Genomic DNA, 26702 nt, shown 5'->3' with positions numbered 1-26702 from the left:
CTATTCAGTGAAGTTTGACCATTGTACTTGCAATTGTAGATGACAAATTAAATCTACAAAAATACATTATAGTTCAGGTGTGAGTAAATTCAGACGGTGAGTTTTACTTTTTAAGTCATGAATACTGAACTTGTTTAATGCCAAAAGTCATTTTAATTAAATCACAGCTGTTACAGAAGCATATAGATAAAAACATGTGAATTGTGTGAACGTTTGAGAGAGAACTAAAAGAAAAGTTAAACAAATTCCTCTTTATTGATCGCATTATGTGTTTTGTTTTCTCCCCAATTCCCAATGCGCTCTAAGTCCTCGTGGTGGCGTAGTGACTCGCCTCAATCCGGGTGGCGGAGGACGAATCTCAGATGCCTCCGCGTCTGAGACCGTCAATCCGCGCATCTTATCATGTGACTTGTTGAGGGCGTTACCACGGAGACGTAGCGCATGTGGAGGCTTCACGCTATTCTCCGCAGCATCCACGCACAACTCACCACGCACCCCACCGAGAGTGAGAACCACATTATAGTGACCACGAGGAGGTTACCCCATGTGACTCTACCCTCCCTAGCAACCGGGCCAATTTGGTTGCTTAGGAGACCTGGCTGAAGTCACTCAGCACGCCCTGGATTCGAACTCGTGACTCCAGGTGTGATAGTCAGTGTCAGTACTTGCTGAGATACACAGACCCCTCATCGCATTACATTTTCTGCACTTTGTGAAATGTCAGTATGAAGAACAGAAATGCAAAAACATTTAGACAAGCAATAAAGAGAAAATAAATGAATGATTTATACTAAAGATTATATGATCTTTAATATATGAAATGTAATGCCACTGATATTGTTTTTGTTATTATGCCGTTATTAATGAATAGTGAATGATTATTATTGAATGCGCATTGTTTTTATTTTTTTAGTCTGTTGTGTTAATAAGCACAAATGAAACTATAATTAGTTCTACATATATGTTATCAGAGTCATTGTAAAACACAAATAAGTGGTATCGGTAATAAAAAAAGAATTTTTAATGACTAATTTAATTATAAATCAAATTCAGAAAATACATTTAACAAAGCAAACTTTGAAATTAATTGTTTACTACCAGTGTAATCTGATTAGAAAGTAATACAATAAATGTTTAGTCAAAAAGTAGTGTAACTTTTAAATTCTTGCAATTAGATTAACATTACTAATTACTCTGAAGTGCATTTCTGGAGTTACACGTATTTCTAGAATAATATTGTTTATGCAGAATTCACGAGTAATGCATTACTCATGTTCATATGTACGTCTGTTTGCGTTACATAAAAACATTTTGAATTAATTGATCAGAAAAAAACTTTTAAGCTACTTTCTAAAACACTTCACAAACGCCAGCAAATATTCATATTTTCTGTGCTGCAAAAGCTTTGCAATTCTTAATATCCAGTTATCTTTGTATAACAAGCATAAACAGCACTTAATGCTGTTATAATTATGCTTAAAACAAGAATACATTTGCAATGGGATAATTAAGTACACTTGAGTAATTGTATATTGTTCTCAAGATGTTGAGATTTTTTTTTACGGGCAAAGACGACAAAAATATGAAGAAAATATGTATCTTTTTGGAGTGTACACGTACTAACAAATATTTGTCTCCACCAAAACACCTTTCAGTATTTAAGAAGCATATAATAAAATGTCTTAAAGAAAATGATTTATCAAGCTCTCAATAAAGCGTGTTTTGGATGAAATGCTTTCCCATAGTTTTGAAATGAATACTAGTATTTGGTCAAGTTTTGTAGTTCTGTGTTCTTGTGCATTTAGTGTGCTGTTCACTTTTAAAGTTTCTTTGTGGAAAATAGTATCTGTTAGCACATAGAAAATAATGATTACATTTACAAATATAACAGAAAATGGAGTGTTAAGGCACAAATTCAAGATGACAAATGCTGTCATTGATAAGGATATCAATACTGATGCAATACTCAATATATTACTCTCAGCTGAGGTTATCAGATGTTATTAGAAAAGTGCTTATGTAAACCTTTAACTGATTTCAAGGACAAATATGAAATGATGTTTGCACTTTTCTAGAGTTTAGATATTTCACATACATGTATGATGTTATGTCATACTTTTTAAGTATTGCTTTTCTCCCACCAACTTTTGATCTTCCCTGAAATCATAATTTCTCAGAACACAGAATATATGGAAAAAGCCTGAATGCAAATAAATCACGAAATGTCAATTGCTACTCAAAAAGTGTTGTACTATTTAAAGTTAAATAATAATCATTACAGAAACAAAAACATAATTGTCAAACGGAGTGTGTGTTTGTTCTGTCTTCAGTCCAGCAGAGACGGTTCTGATGTTCGGATTATTGTGGGTCTGTTTGGAGCTGCTGGAGGTCTTCTATCACACACACACAAACACAACACATTAATATTCACGAGCTGATCTTTCACCATAGCAGGAGCGTTTCAAAGTAAAAGTGGGTGTCAGTCGCACCTGGGTATTCCGGGCGGCAGACCAGGTGGCACGCGGGCGGGTCGAGACGGGATCTGAGGAGGCGGAGCTACAATCGGCTCCAGCATGCCACTCCCGAAAGTATTAGTGTTGACAGGAGATGGGCCGGGTCTGGACGGCAAGGGCGGAGCTCCGAATGCAGGGGTGGGGTTTATAGGAGGCGGGGCAGGAGGACCAGGGGTAGTGCCTCGTACTGCAGGAGGACGACCCGGAGGCGGAGCCGTTGCTGATGGTTTACGTTGAGCTGGAGGACTGAAAGAGAGAGTATCGTTATTTACAGGATGTTTTTTTTCAGTAAACAGAGTTGAGTTACTCAAAAGTAATCCACTACAAATTACTAATGACTTTTCAAATTGTATTCAGATTACTTTACTAAACTTAAAAAGTAATCTCATTAATAATTAGTTTACTTTTATTTGAAAAGTATTGTAGAAAGTAACAAGTTTGTTTTTCTGCTCAATTAATTCAAAATAATGTTTCCATGTAACGCAAACAAATGAAAATAATTAATATATCAATCTGGTGCACTTTTGAGCTGCCACCTGCAATTTTTCACAGTTAAATTTAAAAGCTCATCATTCACACATACTGTGGACTAATTGCTAAAAATGTGTCTTATTTATCAGAGAGCCCCCAAATAAATAAATAAAGACTCCAATTATTCATGAATAATATTGTATGTGTTTAAAATCTTATAACAAAAAAAAATTTTTTTTGTTGTTGTCCTAAATTTGTAAACATGTAATTCTGATTCTGTTCACTCTACCTCACTTTGAAAAGTCTCATTTTATTCCACTATATGGCAGAAAGCACTAGAACAAAGAATGTTTTCTCTATCACATTCCATCACAATATACAGATCTAAACTGTAGGTGGCGCTCTAATGCATTTTAGCCCTCACAGATGTGCTCGTCCATAGACATTCAGTCTAATTTTCAGTTCACCCTCATTATTTCATTGAATATCTCGTCCTCTGAGTGGACTAGGAGCTCAATCTAGGTGTCATTAGAAAGCTGAGATCCTCCCCTTTGCAATGATATAAAACTTCGTTTTATTAGAAATATGTTTTCAACTATTGATGATGATTATTTTAGCATGCTTTTCCTTCTGGATGGCATATCTGTTCTGTACATCTAAGATATAACATTGGATTATTCACACAAGCAAGTTCACAGACAAGTAAAAAATGGCATATTTTTTTGAAAATGTTTTAAGGTAAACGCAGATATAAAGTTTTTGGCTATTTGGGGCTTACAGCAGCAGTTATCAGAGCATAAAAGAGACATTTGTATTTGATGACTTAAAGAAATCATATTTCACTTTGTGATTTTTTTTGAAAATCTTTTGAACTGTGGTATTAGGACAACAAAATTAAATGTACAGTCACATTCATGAGAGGGAGAGCTTTCATTTGATATAAGACTTGTCCATTTGTGCTATATGAAGGACTTTTATTTTCATATAAATATTTATACCCCATTACCTCTAGGGGGCGCTAATTTTCAATGCGAATGTTTTGAGGCCTTAATTTGTTATTTTAAGTAACATAAATGCAGAAGTGATTATTATATAAGTGGTTATTTCTGAAAAGATCAGACTCTAAGCTTGCCTGACTTATGTATGAGGAGATTGCAACGTTTTAAGCGGAAACGTTTTTCACAATATAGCGCACCCCTTTCGACCCGCCAGAGCTCAAGGGGTGTATGGTTACACTCTGAAATATGATGTAACCCAAGAAATGCACTTCAAAGTAATTAACTAGTAACTGTAATCTGATTACAAGAATTTAAAAAAGTTACACTACTTTGACTAAAAAGTTATATTACTTTCTAATCAGATTACACTGGTAGTAAACAATTAATTTCAAAGTTTGCTTTGTTAAATGTCTTTTCAGAATTTGATTTATAATTAAATTAGCCTTTAAAAAAAATAAAATAATGAAAATTGTTGGCCGATACGATACTGATTTTAACAAATAAATATTGGCCGATACCAGTATTTTGCCATTTACCTTATTTTGTCCTCAGATCACTGTTTTGCTCAAGAATTGTGTTTTAAAAATGTACAAAGAGGTACAAAAGCTTTTGTTCTAACAATAAATAATTTCCATTAAAAATGGATTGGATCTGTTGAACTCATGACAGGCCAAAATTTTAAAGAGAGCCACAATGAAAGATAAATAGAAATAAAAAGATAAAACAAAATATTGGAAAAATAACTAAATATTGTACTGCACATAGTAGAACAACACAAATTCATATTATGCAAACATATGTCGGGCAATTCCACAGAAATGTCAACCACATCAATTAAAAATAAAAAGTTACCAAAAGGAACAAAACGCTCTTTTAAGGTTTACTGTTGTGTAATGGATAATGCCGTCCAGACCGCTAGAGGGCGCCACTTGCTTACACAATGCTGACTGAAGAGCTGATTGCAGTCTATTTTTAAATGCAGCCTTTCAAGCTTTTGTAATCACGCTAGACCATATTGCGATTTCAATCTTAACTCAATCAGTCGTGCAGCATTAATGGATACCACACATCTCAGAAGTCAAAGTTTGCTGTTTTCAAAGCGTTTGGATGCTTTTACCTCATCGTGTGTAGGTAAGTGCCGCTTTCACAAGTGTAACGTAATGATGGTTTTTCCTTATTAATGTGAGAACGAGAAAGAATTAAAATTAAATATGACATGCTCTTTGGAGTGCCAACCTTTCTACATCCTGTGGTTATCATTATTTCTGGATTGTGCATTTGAATTCAAAGAGTTTTACAAAGTGTGATGATAATTAATTAAAAATGAACCATCGGTTTTTCATATCAGCGTTTTCTTGCTTAAACCGATTTGCCGATGGTTTTAATTTGGACATTAATTAGCTGATAAATATCGGCAGCCGATACATCGGTGCATCCATACTTAAAATCCCAAGATTGTTTTTTTTTTATTTTTGCTTTTTATTATACTTTATTTTAGTTTTGGTTGTGTTGATCATGTCTGGTATGTCTGTTTGGATATTTTAACTGAAATATACCCAAATGAATCAGAATCAAATCAAATCGGGAAATCTCACTGATTTGAGAAGGAATGTCTGTCGTATCAAATTGAGAAATTAATGCATACAATACTGGTGCTGTTGGGGGCTTTTCAATATCACAGACATGATTATAAAAGAAACAATACCCAAACAGACCAAGAAAAAGAAGTGCAAATATCAGTAAAAATATAGGTTAAACAGGGATGGGACGGTTTAAAATAGCAAATTAAACTGCAATAATTGTTGTACCTCCATTAAATCAAGTTAATGCCATTAAATGTTAAAAATTAATCTCAAAGGTTAACGCGTTCATTTTGGTAGCCCTAGTTACACATTCATTTCATACCTGGGGTCAGTCTGTATCCAGGTGTCATCCACAGGGGGCGGTAAAGGCACAGATACGGTGCTGGTGCTGATGTCACCGATGAGGTGTAGTGCCTCTTTGAGTGCGTGATACATGCGTAACATCTCGTCTCTCCGCTGCGCTTGTTCTGCCGACTCCTCCATCAGACTGTTCTGATCTCCCGATGAGTACAGATACGCCAGCAACTCCGAGTAGATGAACTCCTTCGCCTGAGACACAAACAGCAATTACAGGCCGAGCACACCAGTGAATATTAGAAAAACACAGAGTAGAAATACCAATTTACACTTTTAATGGATATGGATTTCTGGAATATTTGATTCCGATTAGTCAGTTGTGACATTGAGCATTAATAAGTTAGTAGCATCGCTACTTGTAGTTAGTTACTCCCCAACACTGTCAGCTACAGATTGTAGTAAAAATGAACTTGGACTTGGTATTCATTTTAATATAAATGGTGAGAATAAAATCTCTGATAAATGGCTAGAAGTGCCCATTTAAAGCAAAACAATACTTTATTCTTAGGCCAATCGGTTCAAAAGTTATAAGCAGCTACTGTATGTATGTGAAAACTTTGAACTGGTGGTGGTGCTAAAGAGTTTAAGATAGAGAGCCCAAAATTGGCGCCAGGAATGTTCTGATATACCCCAATCAATGTGCCAAATTTCATAACTTTGTACCAAACGTTTCAAGTGTGCTTGGTCCCCAATTAATAGATTTTATCAGTAAATGTGCATAAACATGCAGATGATGATGAGATTAGCTCCGCCCACACTCACGCTGTTGATCATCAGATGCATAATGGTTTTGGGCATGAGGTCTCTGATGCTCTTGTTGACGATGCCGATGTAGGAATCCACCAGGTTGCGGATGGTCTCCACCTGCCTCTCCAGCTGAGGGTCCATTGAGATGGAGTCTGATGGAACACTGTCCTCATTCTCCACCTGAGAACACACGAGACACATCACAGAAGCAGAAGAGTCAGATGAGAAAACAATGAGACTTCAGAAAGTGAGATCGAGTCGTGTGGACACGGTGAGATTCAGATATGGTTGAGGCGAGTTTAAATACATTTTAGGCGATATTCAGGATTTGTTTGCGTGATAATCATATGTTATGATGAGATTCTGTTGAGATTCAGGTCACATTCAGAAGATATTTTATTGGGATTCAAGTGTGGTTTGGCTGAGATTCAGGTGAGATTTGGATGAGATTCCTAGTCAGATTCAGTTTGATAGTCAGATTAAGATTTAAGTGGGACTCTAGCAAGATTTAGGTTATGTTCAGGAGAGATATAAGTGAGATTCAGGTGTGGTTCTGCTGAGATTCAGTGGAGACTCAGGTGACAAAGGTACCTGGTCTTTCTCAGGATAGACTCCCGCTCGCAGGAAAGAGGCTTTCCAACTGTCCACATCCTCCTGAGCGTCACATGCTAACTCAATCTGACGAAGGTCTTTATACACATTCCTAAAAACACACACACAGCAACATAAACACAAAGTGGATTCAATCAAATATAGTAAGATGTATGTATTCACAGACACACACAGTCACCTCTGCTCGGTGTTAAAGATGGCAAAGGTGTGTTTGGTGGACATGAAGCCTTTCTCAACATCTCTGATCTTCAGGTTATCCAGAGGGAGCATGAACTTCTTCTCTTTCTCCTGGAAAACACATATGGTTTAATTTTAATGATCTAATCACAAAGTAAAGGAAGAATTCTCCTCAAATTACACATTCTTTCTTTAAACCACATTAAACACACACACACACACCTCCTCATCTTTGTACCAGGACAGAGACTCTGCCGTCAGAACGAACCAGTAGTCCTTTGACCCGCCCTTCATTATGCTAATGTTGATCGTCAGCCAACCCCTTCTAATCACCTAGATGGAGGGGTGGGGATATGATAATGAGATGGAGAAACAAATCAATCAGAACTCACCGTTCAGTTAAAGCTTATGGGTTTATAGAGCCATTATTGTCTTTTTAGAAGAGCGGTTGTTCGATTTATTCTACTGAAGAGATGTATTCAAAATTCCCAAGGGACCCCATGGCGAATTAGCCTACTGAGGTTTTGTGTAGTGTTGTTTGTGTTTGTGTTGTTGTACCTGGTTGGGCATTGCTCTCTTCTTACTGACCGCTGCACTTCTCTGCTGCGCACTGAAACGCACACACACACACACGTGCGTACAGTACAATTACACACATAGTTACACAATTACACATTGGAATCGGTGTCAAAGGTAAAGTGAGGTCATAGGTCACTCACTTGGCAAAGCCGATGAAGTCTTCGTGGTTTGTGTTGATGTAAGAGAGCTCAATGTCTATCAACAACATCACCTACAACACAAAACAAAACAAAAATTTCACAAGCTGTGGTTTATTGATGAGGAATAAAAATACAAATAAACTATCAGCGACTATCGGTAGAGATTTTTGCCAATAACAGATAGTTCCAAAAAGCAACTATCGGCACCGATTAATCGGTAAACCAGATATATCGGTCTACCTTTAATTTACATGGGGTCACTTCATGTGTTTTTACAGAGGTGGTTTGAGCGATTGGATTGCTATTTGTCTTGGACACGTCATGGAGGGCATTTACACACACCTGGTCTTTAGTCTTGCTTTCTCTCTCTCGGATGTATGTGGTGACGATTCTCTCCGTCTCTTCTCTCAGATGAGGATAAGAGCTCAACTACAACACAAACACACACAGCACTGCAGTACAAACACACAAGAGCTACACAGATATGTTCAATCACACTCATACACTGCCTGGCCAAAAAAAAAAAAAAAAGGTCAAAAAGGAGCAATGGAAAGCGGTCATGTGGTCTGATGAGTCCAGATTTACCCTATTCCAAAGCGATGGGCACGTCAGGGTACGAAAGGAAGTGCATGAATGCACCCGTCATGCATAGTGCCCACTGTACAAGCCTCTGGAGGCAGTGTTATGATCTGGGATTGCTTCAATTGGTCAGGTCTAGTCTCAGCAATGTTAAGCGGCAATAAAATGAAGTCAGCTGACCTCCTGAATGTGCTGAATGACCAGGTTATCCCATCAATGGATTTTTTCTTCCCTGACAGCACGGGCATATTCCAGGATGACAATGCCAAGATTCATCAGCTCAAATTGTGAAAGAGTGGTTCAGGGAGCATGAGGAATCATTTTCACACATGAATTGGCCACCATAGAGTCCTGACCTTAACCCCATTGAAAGTCTTTGGGATGTGCTGGAGAAGACTTTACGGAGTGGTTCGACTCTCCCGTCATCAATACAAGATCTCGGGCAAAAATGAATGCAAATAAATGTTGTGATGTTGCAAAAGGTTGTCAAAACAATGCCATGACGAATGCGCACCACAATCAAAGCTAAAGGTTGTCCAACAAAATATTAGAGTATGCAACTTTTTTTGGCCAGACAGTGTATGTTCACAATTACACAGTTTGCCATCACAGATGAAAATTCAGAATGTGTCTGCATGATTAGTAGGTTTATGTCATTAGTAAATGTTTGTGTGATTAGTAAACATGGTGAAAGACACAGAATCACCACAAAGCAAAAACAACCGCAGGCTGAATTCATCCATGCTTTCACCGAGACAAAACATGATTGTTCTGTTCTGTGTTTGGTGTCTTTTAACATCTACAAACTGTCATCGTCAATCAGACGGGCCTCTGTAACTATTCATGAATGAATAGTTGAAGAGAGCAGGGGCACATTTCTTATTAAAAATAAAGAAAAGAAAAAAAATCAGCAAAAGCAAACATTTAATTACCTGGAAATACAATAGAGCGCAGCAGTGCACTTTTTAAGACATCTTTGTTCCGGAGCAGATACTATGTGCCGGTATTCACTAATACAGTATACCACGATAATAAATAAATAAATAAATAGTGACTGTTGATGTAAGAGTTGCAAAAAACTACTAAACCATGTGTTGCGAGTCGTGCATCTTCTAACAGCTTACCTCAGTTGAAATGTTTTTTTATCTGAATTTTTTTCTCCAGAACTCCATCTGGTGAAACATGTGCAATATTCCTTGCATTAAGACACTAAAATATTTTTTTTTATAATTGTTTTTTTTTTTTTTTTTTTTATAACAATAATGCAAAAAAAAACATGCATTTTTCATGGCTTGTAAAAAAGATTTATGGATGGTCAATTTTAGTACAATTTATAAATATTTTATAATATTTATGAAGATGAAGAATGTAAACAGAAGAACTGACATGGACGAGAAGCATGTGTGGTGTAAATCTGATGTGTGGAAATATTTTAAGATACAGTGACCACTTGATTTTATATTTAATTTCAAATATTTATTTGTTTATTCATTTATTTTATTTGTGTATTTATTTAACAGTTAATTTAGTTTCTTAAATGTTCAAGGTTCTTTTTACAGTTACTTTCTTTGTGATCTTTTAATTTAAAATGCTAATTTGGCATTTAAAAAAAACAATTAATCTAGTCATTAAGAACAACAATAAGTTTGTTTATTTTTTAAACTCTTATCAAATGTAATGCATTACCATGATAATATCATTTGATACTGGTACATGTCTATTCTGGAAGTATTTTTCCTATTCATGTATTTTACAGGGATTTCGTAAAATCCTTATTAGAAGAGTTGTGCAGCATGAACCAAACCAACCAGCCCCGAGATAAATCACAACAATACAAACTTTGATTTGAAGCAAAAAAGTATTTGAAAATCAGACAAAAAGACAAGACTGTGTACTTAACGTCTTTAATATGGGCATGAACTACAATCCCATGATGCATTGTGAATTATGTAATCGAATTAAAAATGATGGAAACATAAAACTATTGATTTAAAGTTGCTGATTATAAGTACAGAATCGATATATCTGAATTACATTGCAAAATATTTAAATATATTTGCAAATATACAAGTAGTTTGAGAGTGTAGGGAGAGCGACTCAACTGCGTCATTCATGGAATTGGGCGGTCGCTGCAGAGCTCTTTTGCTGCACTTTGTTAGCCACGATTCTCTGATTGGTGGATCTTACTTCAGGATTATGGGTAGTGTAGTTCTTCACCAGGAATTCCATTATTAAACATGATTTATTTTTTTTATTTTTTAAGTTGAAATAATGTGGACTGATGTCTTCAACAGAAGCATACACCATCGATTAACAACCTCAGAGCTCACGGTAAGTCTGTTTTTAAAGATTTATAAAGTTATCGTTAATAATCAGTTCGCCTAATGGAGAAAATATATGGGATTTCTACTTCCGGAACCAAACTGTTGCGCTCTATTACTAAAGAGTGAGATGAGATATTTGATTGGTTGAGGTATCTGTCAATCAAAGAAGATTCAGTGTCTGAACTAGATTTGATTGGTTGAGGTATCTGTCAATCAAAGAATATTCAGTGTTTGGACTAGATTTGATTGGTTAAGGGATCGGTCATGTTTTACCTTCTCTGTGCACTTGTGAATGAGTGTGGCGAGTTCAGATAGCACCAGATCTACACATTTCAGACACGGTTCCTTAAGTTTACCGAGCTGCTGTTTCACTATGGCCTCAAACGCAAGGTCAGGGGTGAACAGCCCCGTCCTGAAGCATCATAGGACAGCAGGGTTTCATTTTGGGTGAGAGTATTTTAAAATGGGGTTATGAAAAGAGAGAGGGAAGCATATATATTAAATAATTTCTCTTTCTTAAACCAGTCTACTGGTGTCTGTCTGATCACACCGATGAGTGCCTGATGATAACAACTTCCTCAGAATAAAAAGAGATTTTAATACAACAAAAATGCAAAAACGACTCGTTCTGTAATGCTTGGATGAGACAAACACATGATCGCCACATTTACACATCACTGGGTGATCAGAAACTTGTCATGTCCGGTCATATTGAGGTAACGAGGAAGTAGGATACACTATTATTACTCAACAACAGAAGAACAACTAATAATAAGAGTAAAGTGTGTGAAAGCTCATGCTGTTAGTGTCTGTGAGTGGCACCTTCCGCTCTGCAGATCCTTCTGAAGAATCCCAAACATTCGTTTGTTTTCAACAAGATCTCTGATCATTTCAGTCTGAACTGGACCATTTGACCAGCACATTTCAGTGCGAATATTTAGCAAAGAGGCTCAATTAAAGGACGGGCTGTTTAAAATGATATCAGACTCAATAGCAAATGCAAATGAAGTAGCATTGTTACTCGTTTCACATGTGTAATGGTTAGCCAGTCGTAACAAACTCTAGGGCTGGGTATTGATACAGATTTGATTTACAAGCTCTTGAATCAATTCGATATTGTTTCATATGGGTGTATTTTAGTAATAATTACCATTTTTCTTACATATGAAATAAATTATTTCTCAGCTAATGCTGTTAACTATAAAGGGTCCTTCTTAGTAGGTACATTACAAAAATATGAATTTTACAAATTATATTTTATCATTAGTTTTTTCATCATATTGGTCACATTTTAGCTCAATATCATTAATAAATTTATTATATTGCAAATATATTGTTACATGTTTATTGCTTAGATATTTACAAGTATTTACACTGATTTGTAAAACATGCAAAAAACCGTTACTGTCTCTTTAATTACAATTACATGTTTATTTTTGTTGTTGTTTTTGATCAACAAATCAAAGAGAAAGACTGATCTTAGTAAGTAAGAATCAATATTGAGTAGGGCTGGGTATTGATACAGATTTCCCAAATCGATTCCGATTCACAAGCTCTCGATATGATTCGCTTCCGATATTGATTCATATGGGTATATTTTAGTTATAATGTCCCTTTTGCTGACATATAAAATAGATTCTCTCTCAGCTAATGCTGTTAATTATACAGGGGACCTTCTAATTAGGCACTATATGAAAATATTAATTTTACTAATTATATTTGATTAGTTTTTCATCATTTTAGGTACAGTTTGAAAGTTTAGAAGCTCTACTTTCCAATGCATGTAGACATTATGACCAAAAACGAAACAAGTGCTTTGAAATTTACAGACAAAACAGAAGTGTTTCTTTTTTATCATTTATAAAAACAATTCCACTGTAAATATTATTGCAATCAATAAAAACATCAAACTCATCAAATATCCATGTGTCATATGTTGTTGGAAAGCTCTCAAAGAGTAGAATACAACCAGCATATTTGTTTTACTCACAGACAAAAATATAGCGAGTAATAGCTAAATATATGTCTTTAACAATTATGTTGGTGTTCCTTATACGCCACGTTATCGCTTGTAACTTCATTAAAAATAAACAGCACATAAAATATCACATTCCATTACTTAGGAGGTGATTATCTTTCAAACGAGTCCACACACAAGATAATCAGATGCATAGATCATTAGATAATCCACATGAAGCACAATGTTACATATGACCACCAGGAGATGGCGCCAAATACATGATACAGACTCAATGATGACTCAAATGACACAGAATGAAACTCATTCTGTGAAATCTCATTACTAAAATCATGTCTGCATGCTATGCAAACCTTTAGTCATTGTTGTGTTTGCATGTGTAATTAGTTCTTATGTATAATTATTATGTTTTATTTGTTTGGAGAGGCTTTTGGACACTATGATAAATTATATTTGAAATGCTATAACTTTTGATTGCATTGTCTTATCAACACAACACAATTTCTCTTCTCAGATACAGTTGACATGATTGGGAACAAAACAAAAGCAGTTTTTCAGAGCCACCTTATTTACTTATAAGTACTTATTTACACCAAGAGATATATAATGTCAAATAAGAAAAATAAGCAAAAAAGTATGTTTTTTTCTAAACATTTTTTGTGTGATTTTTCAGCAGATTCTTAAGCTGAGAGTCATAGAATGTATCATAATCTATAACATTACAAAATGTGAAAAGTTTTCTTTACAATGATACCAAACACTTGACCCTCCTTGTTTTTTTGTCGAGGTATAAGCCTTTAATTTTGAGGCTTCAGAGTTTAACGGGTTAAACCTGTCAGAACAATGAAAACAACAATGTTTGTAACTAAAAAGGTAATATTTTGTTTTTCAGGACCGTTTTCCACCCGATGGGCCCATCCAAGCTTAAAGGGTTAAAAAAAAATATGCATTTGAGTGTTTTTGCTTTGAAGAGACGAAAGAAACGTGCAGCGTCAGTTTAGTAAGATGTTAAAATCTTTATAGGAATATAATTTCACCTGAAAATGAAAATCTTTTTTTAAACAAAAAAGATGCAAGGAAAGTGAATGGTGACTGAGACTAGAATTTTCATGTTCTGGTGAACTATCCCTTTAACATGCTCTTTCCACTGCAGGCACTCTCTAGTATGCAGTACCTTTAGTGTGCACTGCCTGACTGTATTGATGAGCTCCTGGATGACCAGATCAATGCATTTGAGACACGGCTCCTTCAGCTTAATCAGCTGCTTTTTCACTATGGCCTCAAATGCAAGGTCAGGGGTGAACAGCCCCGTCCTGATGTCACACACACACAGATATAATCAATACACACATCTGAGGCGTTTACTAGACGATCACGCCGTGTTTGATCACTTGCCTGACTCCATGAATGTTCTTGATGGCGTAACTGATCTCTCTTCTCAACTCCTTCTCATCAAACTCCATCTACAAAACAGAGTTTTATCCACTATATATTACCACTAAAACAGCTATGCATACAGCTATATATAGAGCTTTGTTCCATAACGATGGAGGGCTGTTACCTTGACGAGCTCGAAAGGAAAGCGCTCGTGGAAGATGCGGTTGATTCGAGCTCCGCCAGAGAGTTCTAGTGTGTCCACCTGATCACCAGAACCCTCGATCCGCTTCTCAAAGTCCACTCCGAACTGCTGCACCATCCTTCACACACATGATTTATTTTTATATTTTCTGCAGCTTAGTGCACTTTTAGCACTGTGGACTTCTAGAAAGTCTCATTAAAACATTTTTCCCCCTCTCATTAGTTTATTTTATTTGTCTACTAACAATGTCCAACACTGTATGAACATGTGTTTGAGTAAAATGAACATTTTTGTTTTATTCTATAAAGTACTGACAACATTTCTCCCAAATTCCAAATAAAAATATTGTCATTTAGAGCATTTATTTGCAGAAAATGACAACTGGTCAAAATAACAAAACAGATGCCGTGTTTTCAGACCTCGAATAATGCAAAGAAAACAAGTTCATATTCATTTATAAACAACACAATACTAATATTTTAACTTAGAGTTCAGAAATCAATATTTGGTGGTATAATCCTGATTTTCAAGCACAGCTTTCATGTGTCTTGGTATGCTCTCTGCCAGTCTTTCACTCTGAGGATTGGTTTTTCCAGCAGGACAAAGCTCCATACCACACAGTCAGGTCAATCAAGGTGTGGATGGAGGAGCACCGGATTAAGACCCTGTCATGGCCAGCCCAATCTCCAGATATGAACCCCATTGAAAACCTCTGGAATGTGGTCAAGAGGAAGATGGATGGCCACAAGCATCAAACAAAGCCGAGCTGCTTAAATGTTTGTGCCAGGAGTGGCATAAAGTCACCCAACAGCAATGTGAAAGACTGGTAGAGAGCATGCCAAGGCACATGAAAGCTATGATTGAAAATCAGCATTATACCACCAAATATTGATTTCTGAACTCTAAGTTAAAACATTAGTATTGTGTTGTTTAAAAATTAATATACAGGTGCATCTCAATAAATTAGAATGTCGTGGAAAAGTTCATTTATTTCAGTAATTCAACTCAAATTGTGAAACTCGTGTATTAAATAAATTCAATGCACACAGACTGAAGTAGTTTAAGTCTTTGGTTCTTTTAATTGTGATGATTTTGGCTCACATTTAACAAAAACCCACCAATTCACTATCTCAAAAAATTAGAATACATCATAAGACCAATAAAAAAAACATTTTTAGTGAATTGTTGGCCTTCTGGAAAGTAGGAAGCTAATTGTCTAAAGGCTTGACATCATTTTCTGGAATTTTCCAAGCTGCTTAAAATAAACGACTTGCCAAAACTATAGTTTGCTAATATTAAATCTGTGGAGTGGTTAAAAATTAGTTTTAATGACTTCAACCTAAGTGTATGTAAACTTCTGACTTCAACTGTGTGTATTGAGTCGGGCCAATAAATGACGTGATTTTGTAATTATTTATTTATCCAAACCTGTATGACTTTCTTCAGTGGAACACAAAAAGGAAACGTTTGAAAAATCTTTACACAGCTTTTCACCAAATAATAACAATGAAAGTGTTAAATCTACAATAAAAGCTTGTGTGTAATTGATCGCTGAGATTATTGTGTGTGTGTGTTTGTGTGTTTGTGTGAACTCACTGCAGCAGTGCTTTAGTTTTGCGTGCCGGATCATCAGGTTTGAAGTTCTTGTACTCGTCCACTTCTTTCTCCAGAGAGAGCAGCTGACTCTGTAGTTTACTGCGCAGTGCCGGCAGAGTGTCGCGGATGTGATTCGTCAGTTGCTGGAAATGAGAACAACGGAGAGTAGAAAAAAGACACAATCAAAGTTGTATGTTAAGTTATCTCTGTGTGTGTGTGTGGGCACCTGGTTGAGTGTTTTCTGCAGGTACGGTGTGCCCATTCTCTCTGCCACGTGTCTGTATGCAGGATGTGACAGGAAGAACTTCCTCTCAGCAGCCAAAGCAGCGCGAATGTCCTTCCTGCCGTCAATGTCCTTCTGACTGCGGTTCACAACGCCAATATAACCTACACACACAAACACACACTGTAAGGCATCACTGAGCAGATACTGTGTGTGAGTGTGTGTGTGTGTGTGTGAGTGTGTGTGTGTGTGTGTGTGTGTGAGTGAGTGAGTGAGTGAGTGTGTGAGTGAATGAGTGAGTGAGTGTGTGTGTGAGTGTGTGAGCGAGTGAATGACTGAGTGAGTGAGTGTGAGTGAGTGTGTGAGTGAATGAGTGTGTGTGTGTGTGTGTGAGAGTGTGTGTGTGTGTGTGAGTGAGTGAGTGAGTATGTGTGTGTGAGTGAGTGTGTGAGTGAGTATGTGTGTGTGAGTGAGTGAGTGTGTGTGTGTGTGAATGAATGAGTGAGTGAGTATGTGTGAGTGAATGAGTGAGTGAGTGAGTGTGTGAGTGTGTGTGTGAGTGAGTGTGTGAGTGTGTGTGAGTGAGTGAGTGAGTGAGTGTGTGTGTGTGTGTGTGTGTGTGTGAGTGAATGAGTGAATGAATGAGTGAATGAGTGAGTGAGTGTGTGAGTGAGTGAATGAGTGAGTGAGTGTGTGAATGAGTGAGTGTGTGAGTGAGTGAGTGTGTGTGTGAGTGTGTGTGTGAGTGTGTGAGTGTGTGTGTGTGTGTGAATGAGTGTGAGTGTGTGAGTGAGTGAGTGTGGTGGGGGTGAGTGAGTGAATGAGTGTGAGTGAGTGAGTGAGTGAGTGAGTGTGTGTGTGAGTGAGTGAGTGTGTGTGAGTGAATGAGTGTGTGTGTGTGAGTGAGTGAATGAGTGTGAGTGAGTGAGTGAGTGAGTGAGTGAGTGTGTGTGTGAGTGAGTGAGTGTGTGTGAGTGAATGAGTGTGTGTGTGTGAGTGAGTGAATGAGTGTGAGTGAGTGTGTGTGTGAGTGAGTGAGTGTGTGTGAGTGAATGAGTGTGAGTGAGTGAGTGAATGAGTGAGTGTGTGTGTGAGTGAGTGAGTGTGTGTGAGTGAATGAGTGTGAGTGTGTGAGTGAATGAGTGTGAGTGAGTGAGTGAATGAGTGAGTGTGTGTGTGAGTGAGTGAGTGTGTGTGAGTGAATGAGTGTGAGTGTGTGAGTGAATGAGTGTGAGTGAGTGAGTGAATGAGTGAGTGTGTGTGTGTGTGTGTGTGTGTGTGTGTGTGTGTGTGTGTGTGTGTGTGAGTGAGTGTACCTCTGCGCAGTGGCAGTAGTTTGTTCTCTAGGATGTCTCTGGCGTCTGTTCCTTCATCCATAAGGTCCAGTTTGGTGATCACACCAATAGTGCGAAGACCTGCAGGGTAAAGGTCAAAGGTCAAGTTTATTTTGGAATAGTTACACTTTAGTTTTTCTACTTCAAAACCTCTCGAGTGTTTGTCTCATGGGTTAGTTTAACTTGTACTCAAGTTCCTCGATCTCTTACCCTGAGGATCAACCTCCTTGGCAATTTTTAGGGCATCGGAGTTGGCGAGGTCAGTGTTGGCAGGCGTGACAGCCAGGATCAGACAGTTCTCCTTAGAAATGAACTGCAGCAGCATTTCTCTGATATGAGACAGACGACAGCAGTGAGAATACACACACACAACAGCTGTCAGAGCAGTACGGATGGGAAGTGCTTTAATTTAGCTTTTAGAACGAGAAGTACTGGAATCACCTTATTTTGTTTTAAAAAGTGCTTAAAAGTGCTTGAAATTAAAACGGAACATCTATCAAAGATGAAACACCACACTCCACTTTCTTGAAATAATGTTTTTTTTTTTTTGTTTTTTTTTTAATCTTTTATCTTATTTACAGTCAGTTGTTGATCAAAAAGTAAAAAAGCATTCATTTTAATAAATACATTTGTAATATTTTTAAAATAATAATAATAATAATATGCGCTCAACTGAAACACTTGTGAGACCTTCGCTGTCCAGCCGTTATTCTTAAAGAGACAGTACCATTTTAGCACTTTTTATACAAATGAATGTAAACTGAATGCAAACACTTGTCAACTGTACATATAATTTCAAACAGTGACAGCTCATATGATTATTATATATGAAATTTCATGACATAGGGGAGAGTGGGGTAAGACGAGCCATTTTTTTTCCCCCACTGAAGTCGACCTATAGCCAAGGGAATTTAGTGAGGCCTGTCAGAAAACCTGTCAGAAAGTTTTTAATGTGGTCTGCAAGCTCTTCTCTATGTCTTCCCTACATATATCCTGTGCCTCAGAGGTTCCTTTGTATCCAGCTGTTAATGCCTTCCCATCCTCTACATTTTGTAGATATCTGCGAAGGGTTGACCTATCAATCTTTCTTTTGACACTTTTCTGATGGATTTTCCTCCCTTGACTTCAGCGACTGCACTCTTTAACTCCTCTAGGGGTGTGGAGCCCCTATCTGTTTTAATTCTGTAATACAGCTAACATGAAATATAATGTCAGTCATTCATTGTTTGGATGCAACACTAATTTAAACACCAAATAGTTGAATTTAACTTCATGTAAACAAGAGGGGGTAAGATGAACCACTGGTTGAACTTACCCCCAAGGCTCTGGCTCATTTTGCCCCACAGCCACCATTCTGGGAAAAGTTTTTAGTCTAGCAACCCTGAGCTACACTTTTATTCACTCACATGTTTTTACATACTGCCAGCTCATCTACATATCTGATAGATGTTTTTAGACTGAGATAAATTACTTCTGATGTGAGATTGTTTATGCCTGATATGCCAAAAAAAAATAAAAACTTTGAAAGGCAAAAACAGTTTTTTGTGAAAGAATATGCTTAGCACTTCATCCACATGGTTCTTCCTTCCACAGCAAGATGAAAATGGAGAATGCAAACTAAATTTAGGGTCACATGACAAAAATTGTGTATGGTTGCCCAGAAACAGATGTTGGGTCAACTTACCCACAAGCATATCTTACCCCACTCTCCCCTAATATTAATTGATAGAATGAAGGATTTTTATATTTTAAAAAGCTAAAATGTTATAATAATAATAATAACATATTATAAAAATGAAATACACTTATCCATTCTTTATAATACACACACACACACAAATATGTATATTTCTAGGGCTGATGATTAAAAAATGTTGTTGAATTAAATACATGATAATTTATCAAATTAAATCACAATTAATTGCATATATACATTTGTAAAAAAAAAAATTACAAAGAGGGGCCCCCAAATAATAATCATAAATAATTATTTTTATTATATTATCATAAACAGTGTTTTTAAGTCGCTGTGTCATGTTAAACATAGTTTGAAACTCTGAAAAACAAGTCTAAAGATCGCTACATTCAAAACTGCACTCCGTACAGCTGTGTTTGAACAAGAACACGTGTCTCTTGCTGTCGCTTGTGTCAAGCAAGCCTGAGTGTGTTTTGTTGTCTGTACAGCTGGAGTTTCGCTTACTGCCCCCTGCTGAAAAGAGGTGGTACTTCAAGCTTGAATTGCTCTGATGGTAGAAATATTCCTTATTATGGCTAGAGATAGAAACAAATAAAGCTGTCTACACAATCAAACCAAAATCAGCTACCTGATCTGGTACTCAATGTCTACTGGTTGATCCCCCACTGCCACTTTAGTCATGCCGGGAAGATCTATAAGTGTCAGATTTAAAACTGAGAGACAGACAGGTTCAGAGAGAGAGAAAGTTGAGGAGATAAAAAAGCACAATGTTTTTTACAATGCATTTTGTGTTAAATAATAATAAAAAACATATATAGTTTTGTTTGTTGTTGATAATTGCGTTAACTCGAGTTGTCTCGTGGGAGTTACCGTTAGGAGAGTAGACACGCAGGTTGATGGGAACTGGAGAGATTCCTTTATTAGATCCCGTGATTCGGTCAGTCTCCGCTTCAATCTCCGACCGCACCTCATCAAAGTCCACAAACTTACGACCTTTACAGTGTAGAAACTCGGCATATTCTAGAGAGAGAGACCAGAGACACAAAATTAATTGTGCACATAGAGGCAATAATTACACATACACTGAGGTACACAGTTATATTCTGGTATTTAATTAACTACATCATTCCGGATCACTGTACGTTATCCACGTTATTACACGGTTACCTACCAAATATATAAATAAATAAATGGACATGAAATGTTGATTAGCATTGAAACTGTATTATTATGTGAGAAGAAAGAGACCACAGTCTCCAGAAACAGCTGAATTCCTCCTCCAGTTTGCGTCCGATTTCTTTTGTGTTTATATTGTAAAAATGTCTGACTGCTCATTATACAGCTTATTACAAAACTACTTGCCAAATAAATAAATAAAAGCACATGGAACATTGATTTGAGTTGAAATTGTTTTATTAGCTCACTTGTAGAGATCGCGGAGTGATACAAGAAGTAGGAAAGACTCGCAATACCCGGATGACCGGTCTGATCTGCGGTTGTTACTCAGAAACAAAGGACAGCTAGATGGCGCCACTGAGCAATCAGAATAGAGTATTCCAGACACCAGTGTAAGGAGTATGAATTTATCAATTAATGTATTAATTCAATGTATACACAAATACTAATACTAACAATAAAGCTATGAATTAATTCTATATATTTTTGCTAATATCGCCCCACCCTAATGCCAATAACTGAACCTTGAAGCACATTAAAGGAATATTCCAGGATAAACACAAATGAAGGGGCATGTTGTAAATTACATTCCTTTAAGGGAGAAACTTCTCCATTTCATGTTAAGGTACATAGTGCGAGTACCTGCTTTGCTGTTCACTAGCTGGAGAATAAGTGGTCTGCGAGTGACGATGCCAGATCCTCTCGGCAGAAAATCCCTGAATGACAGACATAGAGAAAGAGATGGAGAGTGTAAAACAGAGAAATCATTTTTTTCCATTTCACATAACCGTTTCTCGGTGCAAGGTTTACTTTTCTATGGTTCTGTAAACAATGCAAAGTTTTGAGAGATACAAGCGTCTTTTAATGCTGGAGTGAATCCACTAAATTATCACTGTGTATGTGTGTGTGCACTTTAAAAAAAGGATTTTTGCTGCTTGTTCAATTTATTTGATTAAAATAAAGCAACACAATTCTAGAACATTTTGTCACAACTTGATTTTAATGCGTTCCATCCATTTAAAAAAAATTTAGTTGGGGCAACATGAATATTTTTTGTGGTGTAGCACTGATGAAACTGGGCAGGGGATTTCCATTTCCAGCATGCTTTACATGGGACTCGATTAGGAGAGTAAATGTTAAAATTAAGTGTTATTTTATGTTTTTTTGCAAGATGAATATAAATGGGGAAACTTGTTAATATTTAAAGGGATAGTTCACTCAAAAATTTAAATTCAGTAATTGTTTACTCACCCCTGTGTTGTTATAACCCTATATGACTTTATTTATTTTTCTCACACAAAGGGAGAAATTGTGAATAAATGTTGTGCTCAGTGATGTCATACTATGGCAGTTTATGGTGACCACCTCTTCAAGCTTCAAAAGAACACAAAAGTATAATTCAGAAGTCTAATAAATTATTCATGAGACTCATGATTGTTATGAAAGCATACCCAGCCCACCCACGACGTTGGGGCGTTCAAGCAAAAACTTTTGTTCAAAAACTTTCAAATAAATAAGGCTGGGCATAGAAATGCATCAATTCTTGGACTACAAACTCTTCAGACATGTTTAATCAGCTCTGTTCTCTGTTTTGTGTGCAGCTGTGTTGTGATCTGTTGTCACTATCACTGTGGAGGACCTGTTTTTAGATAAACAAAATGAACGCCCCAATGTCATGAGGGGGCTGCGTGAACTGTTGCTCTCGTGCCCTATTGTATTAGATACGGGACGCATCATTTCATCTTTAAATACAGGACTATCCAGTTTTATAGGGGATGATCCCATATTATATGGGACGGGTGGCAACACTACTTGGGACTTCTGCTCTGAAATGATGATATCCATAGATTGGATTGCATTCAGACTAGCACGGTAATGCATGGAGCTGGTGCATGCGATGCTACATAAAGAGACCTTGTTCAAAAAGAACGATTCGTAGCATTGATGGATTATTGTGTTTAGACAGCTAATAATTAACGTCAGAGAAATGCAGCCTCTTACGGTCGTTTACACAAACATGGAGACTTTAACACAGTTCAACAATAGAGGTTAATGTTGCTCCAAACATTGCAAATGTACAGTTCCTTCCTTCTAATTGGTCATTTTTACTCATGACAGAAAAGATCTAGCGACCCAGTGGTTGAGAAACCCTGGATTAAACCACTTCAGTCGTATGGATTACATTTACGCTGCCTTTATGTGCTTTTCAGAGCTGGAAAGTTTTGGATCCTACTGACAAAAACAGCTGAGACACTTTTAGAGAATTACCATGTGGCGTCTGAAACAACAACTGCAGATTCTGCAGGTTTATGAATCTTCAAACTCAGCACAGAAAAAAGCAGAAGACCCTTTAAAGAAATGGAAGAAATATAATTTCACGCCCCAGGTCAAAGTTTCTCAACTACACTGACAGACATTAATTATGATGTGCGTGTTGCTTTAGCAGGAATCCTCAAGATGTCATGTCAGCACGCTTGATTACAGTTCTTAGTGGAAAGCACCTAAAATAAGAATAAAAGCATATTTCAGATTCTGAAAGATAAAGACATGCCTGATCCAGCGGCTGATTCACAGATTAGGCCGAGTTCAAAATAACAGCATATGGGTTTGAAACGGGTTGAGGATAGGTAAATCATTAAAGAATTTGTATTTTTGGGTGAACCGTTCCTTTAACCCTTGTGCGTCAATTTAAAAAAGTTACTCAGAGGTCCTTAGAGGACAAAAATGTCTGTCAAAAAACTGCTATAATAATATTATACATCAATATTATTTTCCAATTCCAATGAGTTAAAACATCAGTCCTGATCATAACTACCAAATATTCATTCATTTTCAGGATTTTAACTCTTTAAATGCCAGTTTGTTTATATAATGCCACTGTTGTTTTTTTTACACACACACACATTTCTCAATACACAAATACAGAACACACTCTGACATCCATAACAACATACACACAATTTTAGCTGCATCGTGTATTCAATTGTCCTGCAGTGCTCTATAATACAGCAAACAGAGAATAGGGGAAAAGCATGTATATGCTCCATAGGCTAAACATGAGAAAAATGGCGCCATCTGGTGGAAAATGTTAAAAATGTAACATTTGAAGCCAGGGCTCCAGAATGAAAGCATAATATCATAGAATTCATGATTTTATGCTTTAATGGCACTGGGATCAAATATTGCAGTTTTAATGGGATTCAATGGGGACATTTTTGTCCTGAAGGTCCTGAGTGAAACTATTTTGTGTACACAGTGTATTATAGATGTATTATAGGAACTGAGGTTGAAATATCAAAATTCCTCCAAAATACACACCTCTGGCATTAACAGCCAAAATGATCGAAAAAACAAAAACGAAAAAGACAAAAATGTCCCGAAGGTTGTACAAGGGTTAAAAACTGATGGTTAATGTTTGACTAGAAGTGACATTCAGATCAGCACAACTTCACCATATTATTTAATGTTATTGTTCTTTTGAACATAAAAACCAACAATGACGTTTAGTTTTAAACATTTCAGCGATATAAAAATACAAATTGCACCAGGAAAGTTAAAAAGTGCGGGTAAGGCTATAAAACATTCACCTCCCCACGAAGTTCTCCAGCACCGAGCTCTTCCCGGCGCTCTGGCCGCCCACCACCGCGATCTGCGGCAGCTCCAAGTTGCAGCTCTGGCCGATGGAGCTGAAAGCGTCCTGCAGTTTGTTGATGAGGGGAATCAAGTCCTCCATCCCCCGGTTCCCCATGACGAGCTTCTATAAAACACTTCAAACTCCTAATAAACTCTGAGGATCACTTCATCACTCCCTTCAGCTGATTATTACCGCGTATTATTGATATACTAATTATGTCAGGTTTATAAAATAAAGCGTTTCAACACAACGCAAGCGGACGCTAGAAATCACACGTCAACTGTCAGAGAGAAAAAACTAAAGGAAAAACTTTTTCCCATCCGGTCAGGCGACCACCATAAACTTCTAAAAACCCGCCCTTTTTTGACAACCGCGCATTCCAATTGGTCAATACTGATGTCCGTCAAATGAAGCGAGCTCAGCATTGGCTGTAAGCAGATGATGATGATTGTGATGAAATGGGTGGAACGTCCATTAACTCCGCTATGTACACCAGACAGCTCCACAGACACAGAAACTATTATTATTTTAACATGTTTTACACTACATCCTTCAAATACTTCAGTAAGATTGGACGATTAATATGACATTGTTCAGCGATATATTTAAGTGAATATTGTGTTATCAAAACATTGACTTGAACGAAAAAACTAGAAATGGAAAAAATGTCATAAGTTAAAGGTGCACTCAGTAATTTTTTCCTCATTAAAAAAGTTTTACTCCTTTGACTCCTCTCCTAAAATCATGAGCTCTCACATTAAAATGAAGACTCCAGTCATATCAGTAACATTATTAAAGCTGTTTTATTCTACATGGAGAGGGTCCGCACATGGGGGCGGCCATATTGAGATCACATGACCAGCCGAATACTACTCGCTTAATCTCAATAACCTTCCTGTTATTGGACACATTTACTCATTGATTATAGTAGTTATGACTTACTGTGAATACTAAATTTCTACAATGGCATCTAAAAAACTGAAACTAAAAAAACTATTGATTTTAAATGATGCTTCATCCAAGCCACTAGGTGTCAGTGTAAATCCAAGACAACAAAAAAGACCAAATTTACTGAGTGCACCTTTAACGCATTTCAACTGTGGGGGCAAAAAATGCCCTCATAATGAACTCCTTATTTTTAACATTTCATTACTTTTTACATTTGCTTTCCATATCATGTTTGGTATTTTTATTTTATTTACTTGGTTTAGTTTATCTTATTTTTTGTTTTATTATTCTATAGTATCGTAAGGAGTGTCACAAACCTAATTTCGTTGTACCTGGGCAATAATAATTGTACTTATACAATGACAATAAATATATTTTATTCTATCTATTCTATTATATTATTCTACATCTAATTATACAGATATCACATTTAATGTTGATAGGAAAAAGCGTAATTGTTCACATTAGCAATTTATTTTAAATTGTTTGGCAAAAGATAACACTGGGTGTTTTATACTGTGTAGTTTGCAAAGAAACAAACCATTTAAATTAAAAAAAAAAAAAAAATACCCCTTAAACATCTGCACCTATTGCCCCTTAATTTAAAACTAATTTCTGCTTTACCTTAGAGGCATGAGAGTGGCAATATATAATTTTATCCAAATCAGTCATTTATCAAACAAAAACAATAATGCATGTGAACGGATCTGTGTTTAGGTGAACAGCTTCCTCTTGTGACACAGACCATCATCACATTCTCAGCAGAGTCTCAGATTTGAGCCGTTGATGTTTCTTTCAAGTCTTGGTTCACACTGCACATGATGAATCCAATTTGTTTGTTTTTTCCAAATCCGGCGGGGACTTTGATCCATCCTTTTGACTTTGAATCGTGTCGCTTGAATCCATTCACCAAAAAGATTCGTTCAGATTTGTTCACCGACTATTTCTGCAAATTACACTTTTTGGCCAGTAGATGGTGACAAATGAGTGTCTTTTGTGTTTTGAGTGAGTCTGAACCAAACAGTATGGAGTCATTCACGTCTATTTTTGCTTTATTAAAGCTAAAGTAATTTCTGCGCTACTAGTGCCACCAATTGGTATTGCAAAAATAAACATTGTTTTCAAAACAGCTTTCTAATATAACCCCCTTCTGCCATTTACACTGTGTAACAAATTTGTATTTTTTGGTTCCTGGGTAGTAAGTGTTATTTCCTAATTGCTTAAGCCTCAAAAGTATAGAAAATGGTTATTATTCCCCACAAACTTTGCTTTTGTGACCAGGACAGTGATATTTAGAAATGTTCCTATTTCCAATGAGAAAACGGGAGGATTTGTGATCTTTTCGTTCACAAAGTCAGAACAAAACAACATATGAATCTAAATGAACATGTATTTATACTAAAGTAATACAAAAATGACTACAAAAGATTTAGAAGTGAGTAGTTGTTCGAGATTTGC

The 26702-nt window shown here is 36.6% G+C and overlaps 1 protein-coding gene across 2 annotated transcripts; it reads right to left on the bottom strand.

Annotated features, from left to right (window-relative positions):
• Positions 1–245: 245 nt before the first annotated feature.
• dnm2b (dynamin 2b) lies at positions 246–24598 on the bottom strand. Of its 2 annotated transcripts, none has more exons than XM_051702622.1 (21): positions 24250–24598; positions 21305–21378; positions 20357–20506; positions 20115–20199; positions 18001–18119; positions 17773–17871; positions 16460–16620; positions 16234–16376; positions 14620–14755; positions 14454–14521; positions 14233–14371; positions 8520–8606; positions 8178–8248; positions 8017–8068; positions 7681–7791; positions 7460–7569; positions 7261–7372; positions 6685–6849; positions 5888–6114; positions 2490–2759; positions 246–2393 (listed from the first exon to the last, which is right to left on the bottom strand). In XM_051702622.1, the coding sequence occupies exons 1-21, from the start codon at positions 24408–24410 to the stop codon at positions 2327–2329; spliced, it is 2607 nt and encodes an 868-aa protein (XP_051558582.1). In that variant the 5' UTR covers positions 24411–24598; the 3' UTR covers positions 246–2326. The 2 variants fall into 2 exon arrangements, with proteins under 2 accessions (XP_051558582.1, XP_051558583.1); XM_051702623.1 differs by lacking the exon at positions 14233–14371 and adding an exon at positions 11354–11492.
• Positions 24599–26702: the final 2104 nt, after the last annotated feature.

The sequence above is a fragment of the Myxocyprinus asiaticus genome, chromosome 7 (assembly GCF_019703515.2).
Source record: "Myxocyprinus asiaticus isolate MX2 ecotype Aquarium Trade chromosome 7, UBuf_Myxa_2, whole genome shotgun sequence".
Classification (NCBI taxonomy): Eukaryota; Metazoa; Chordata; class Actinopteri; order Cypriniformes; family Catostomidae; genus Myxocyprinus; species Myxocyprinus asiaticus.
The sequence above is the reverse complement of the archived record's forward strand: the minus strand, read 5'-3'. Positions and strand labels throughout refer to the sequence as shown.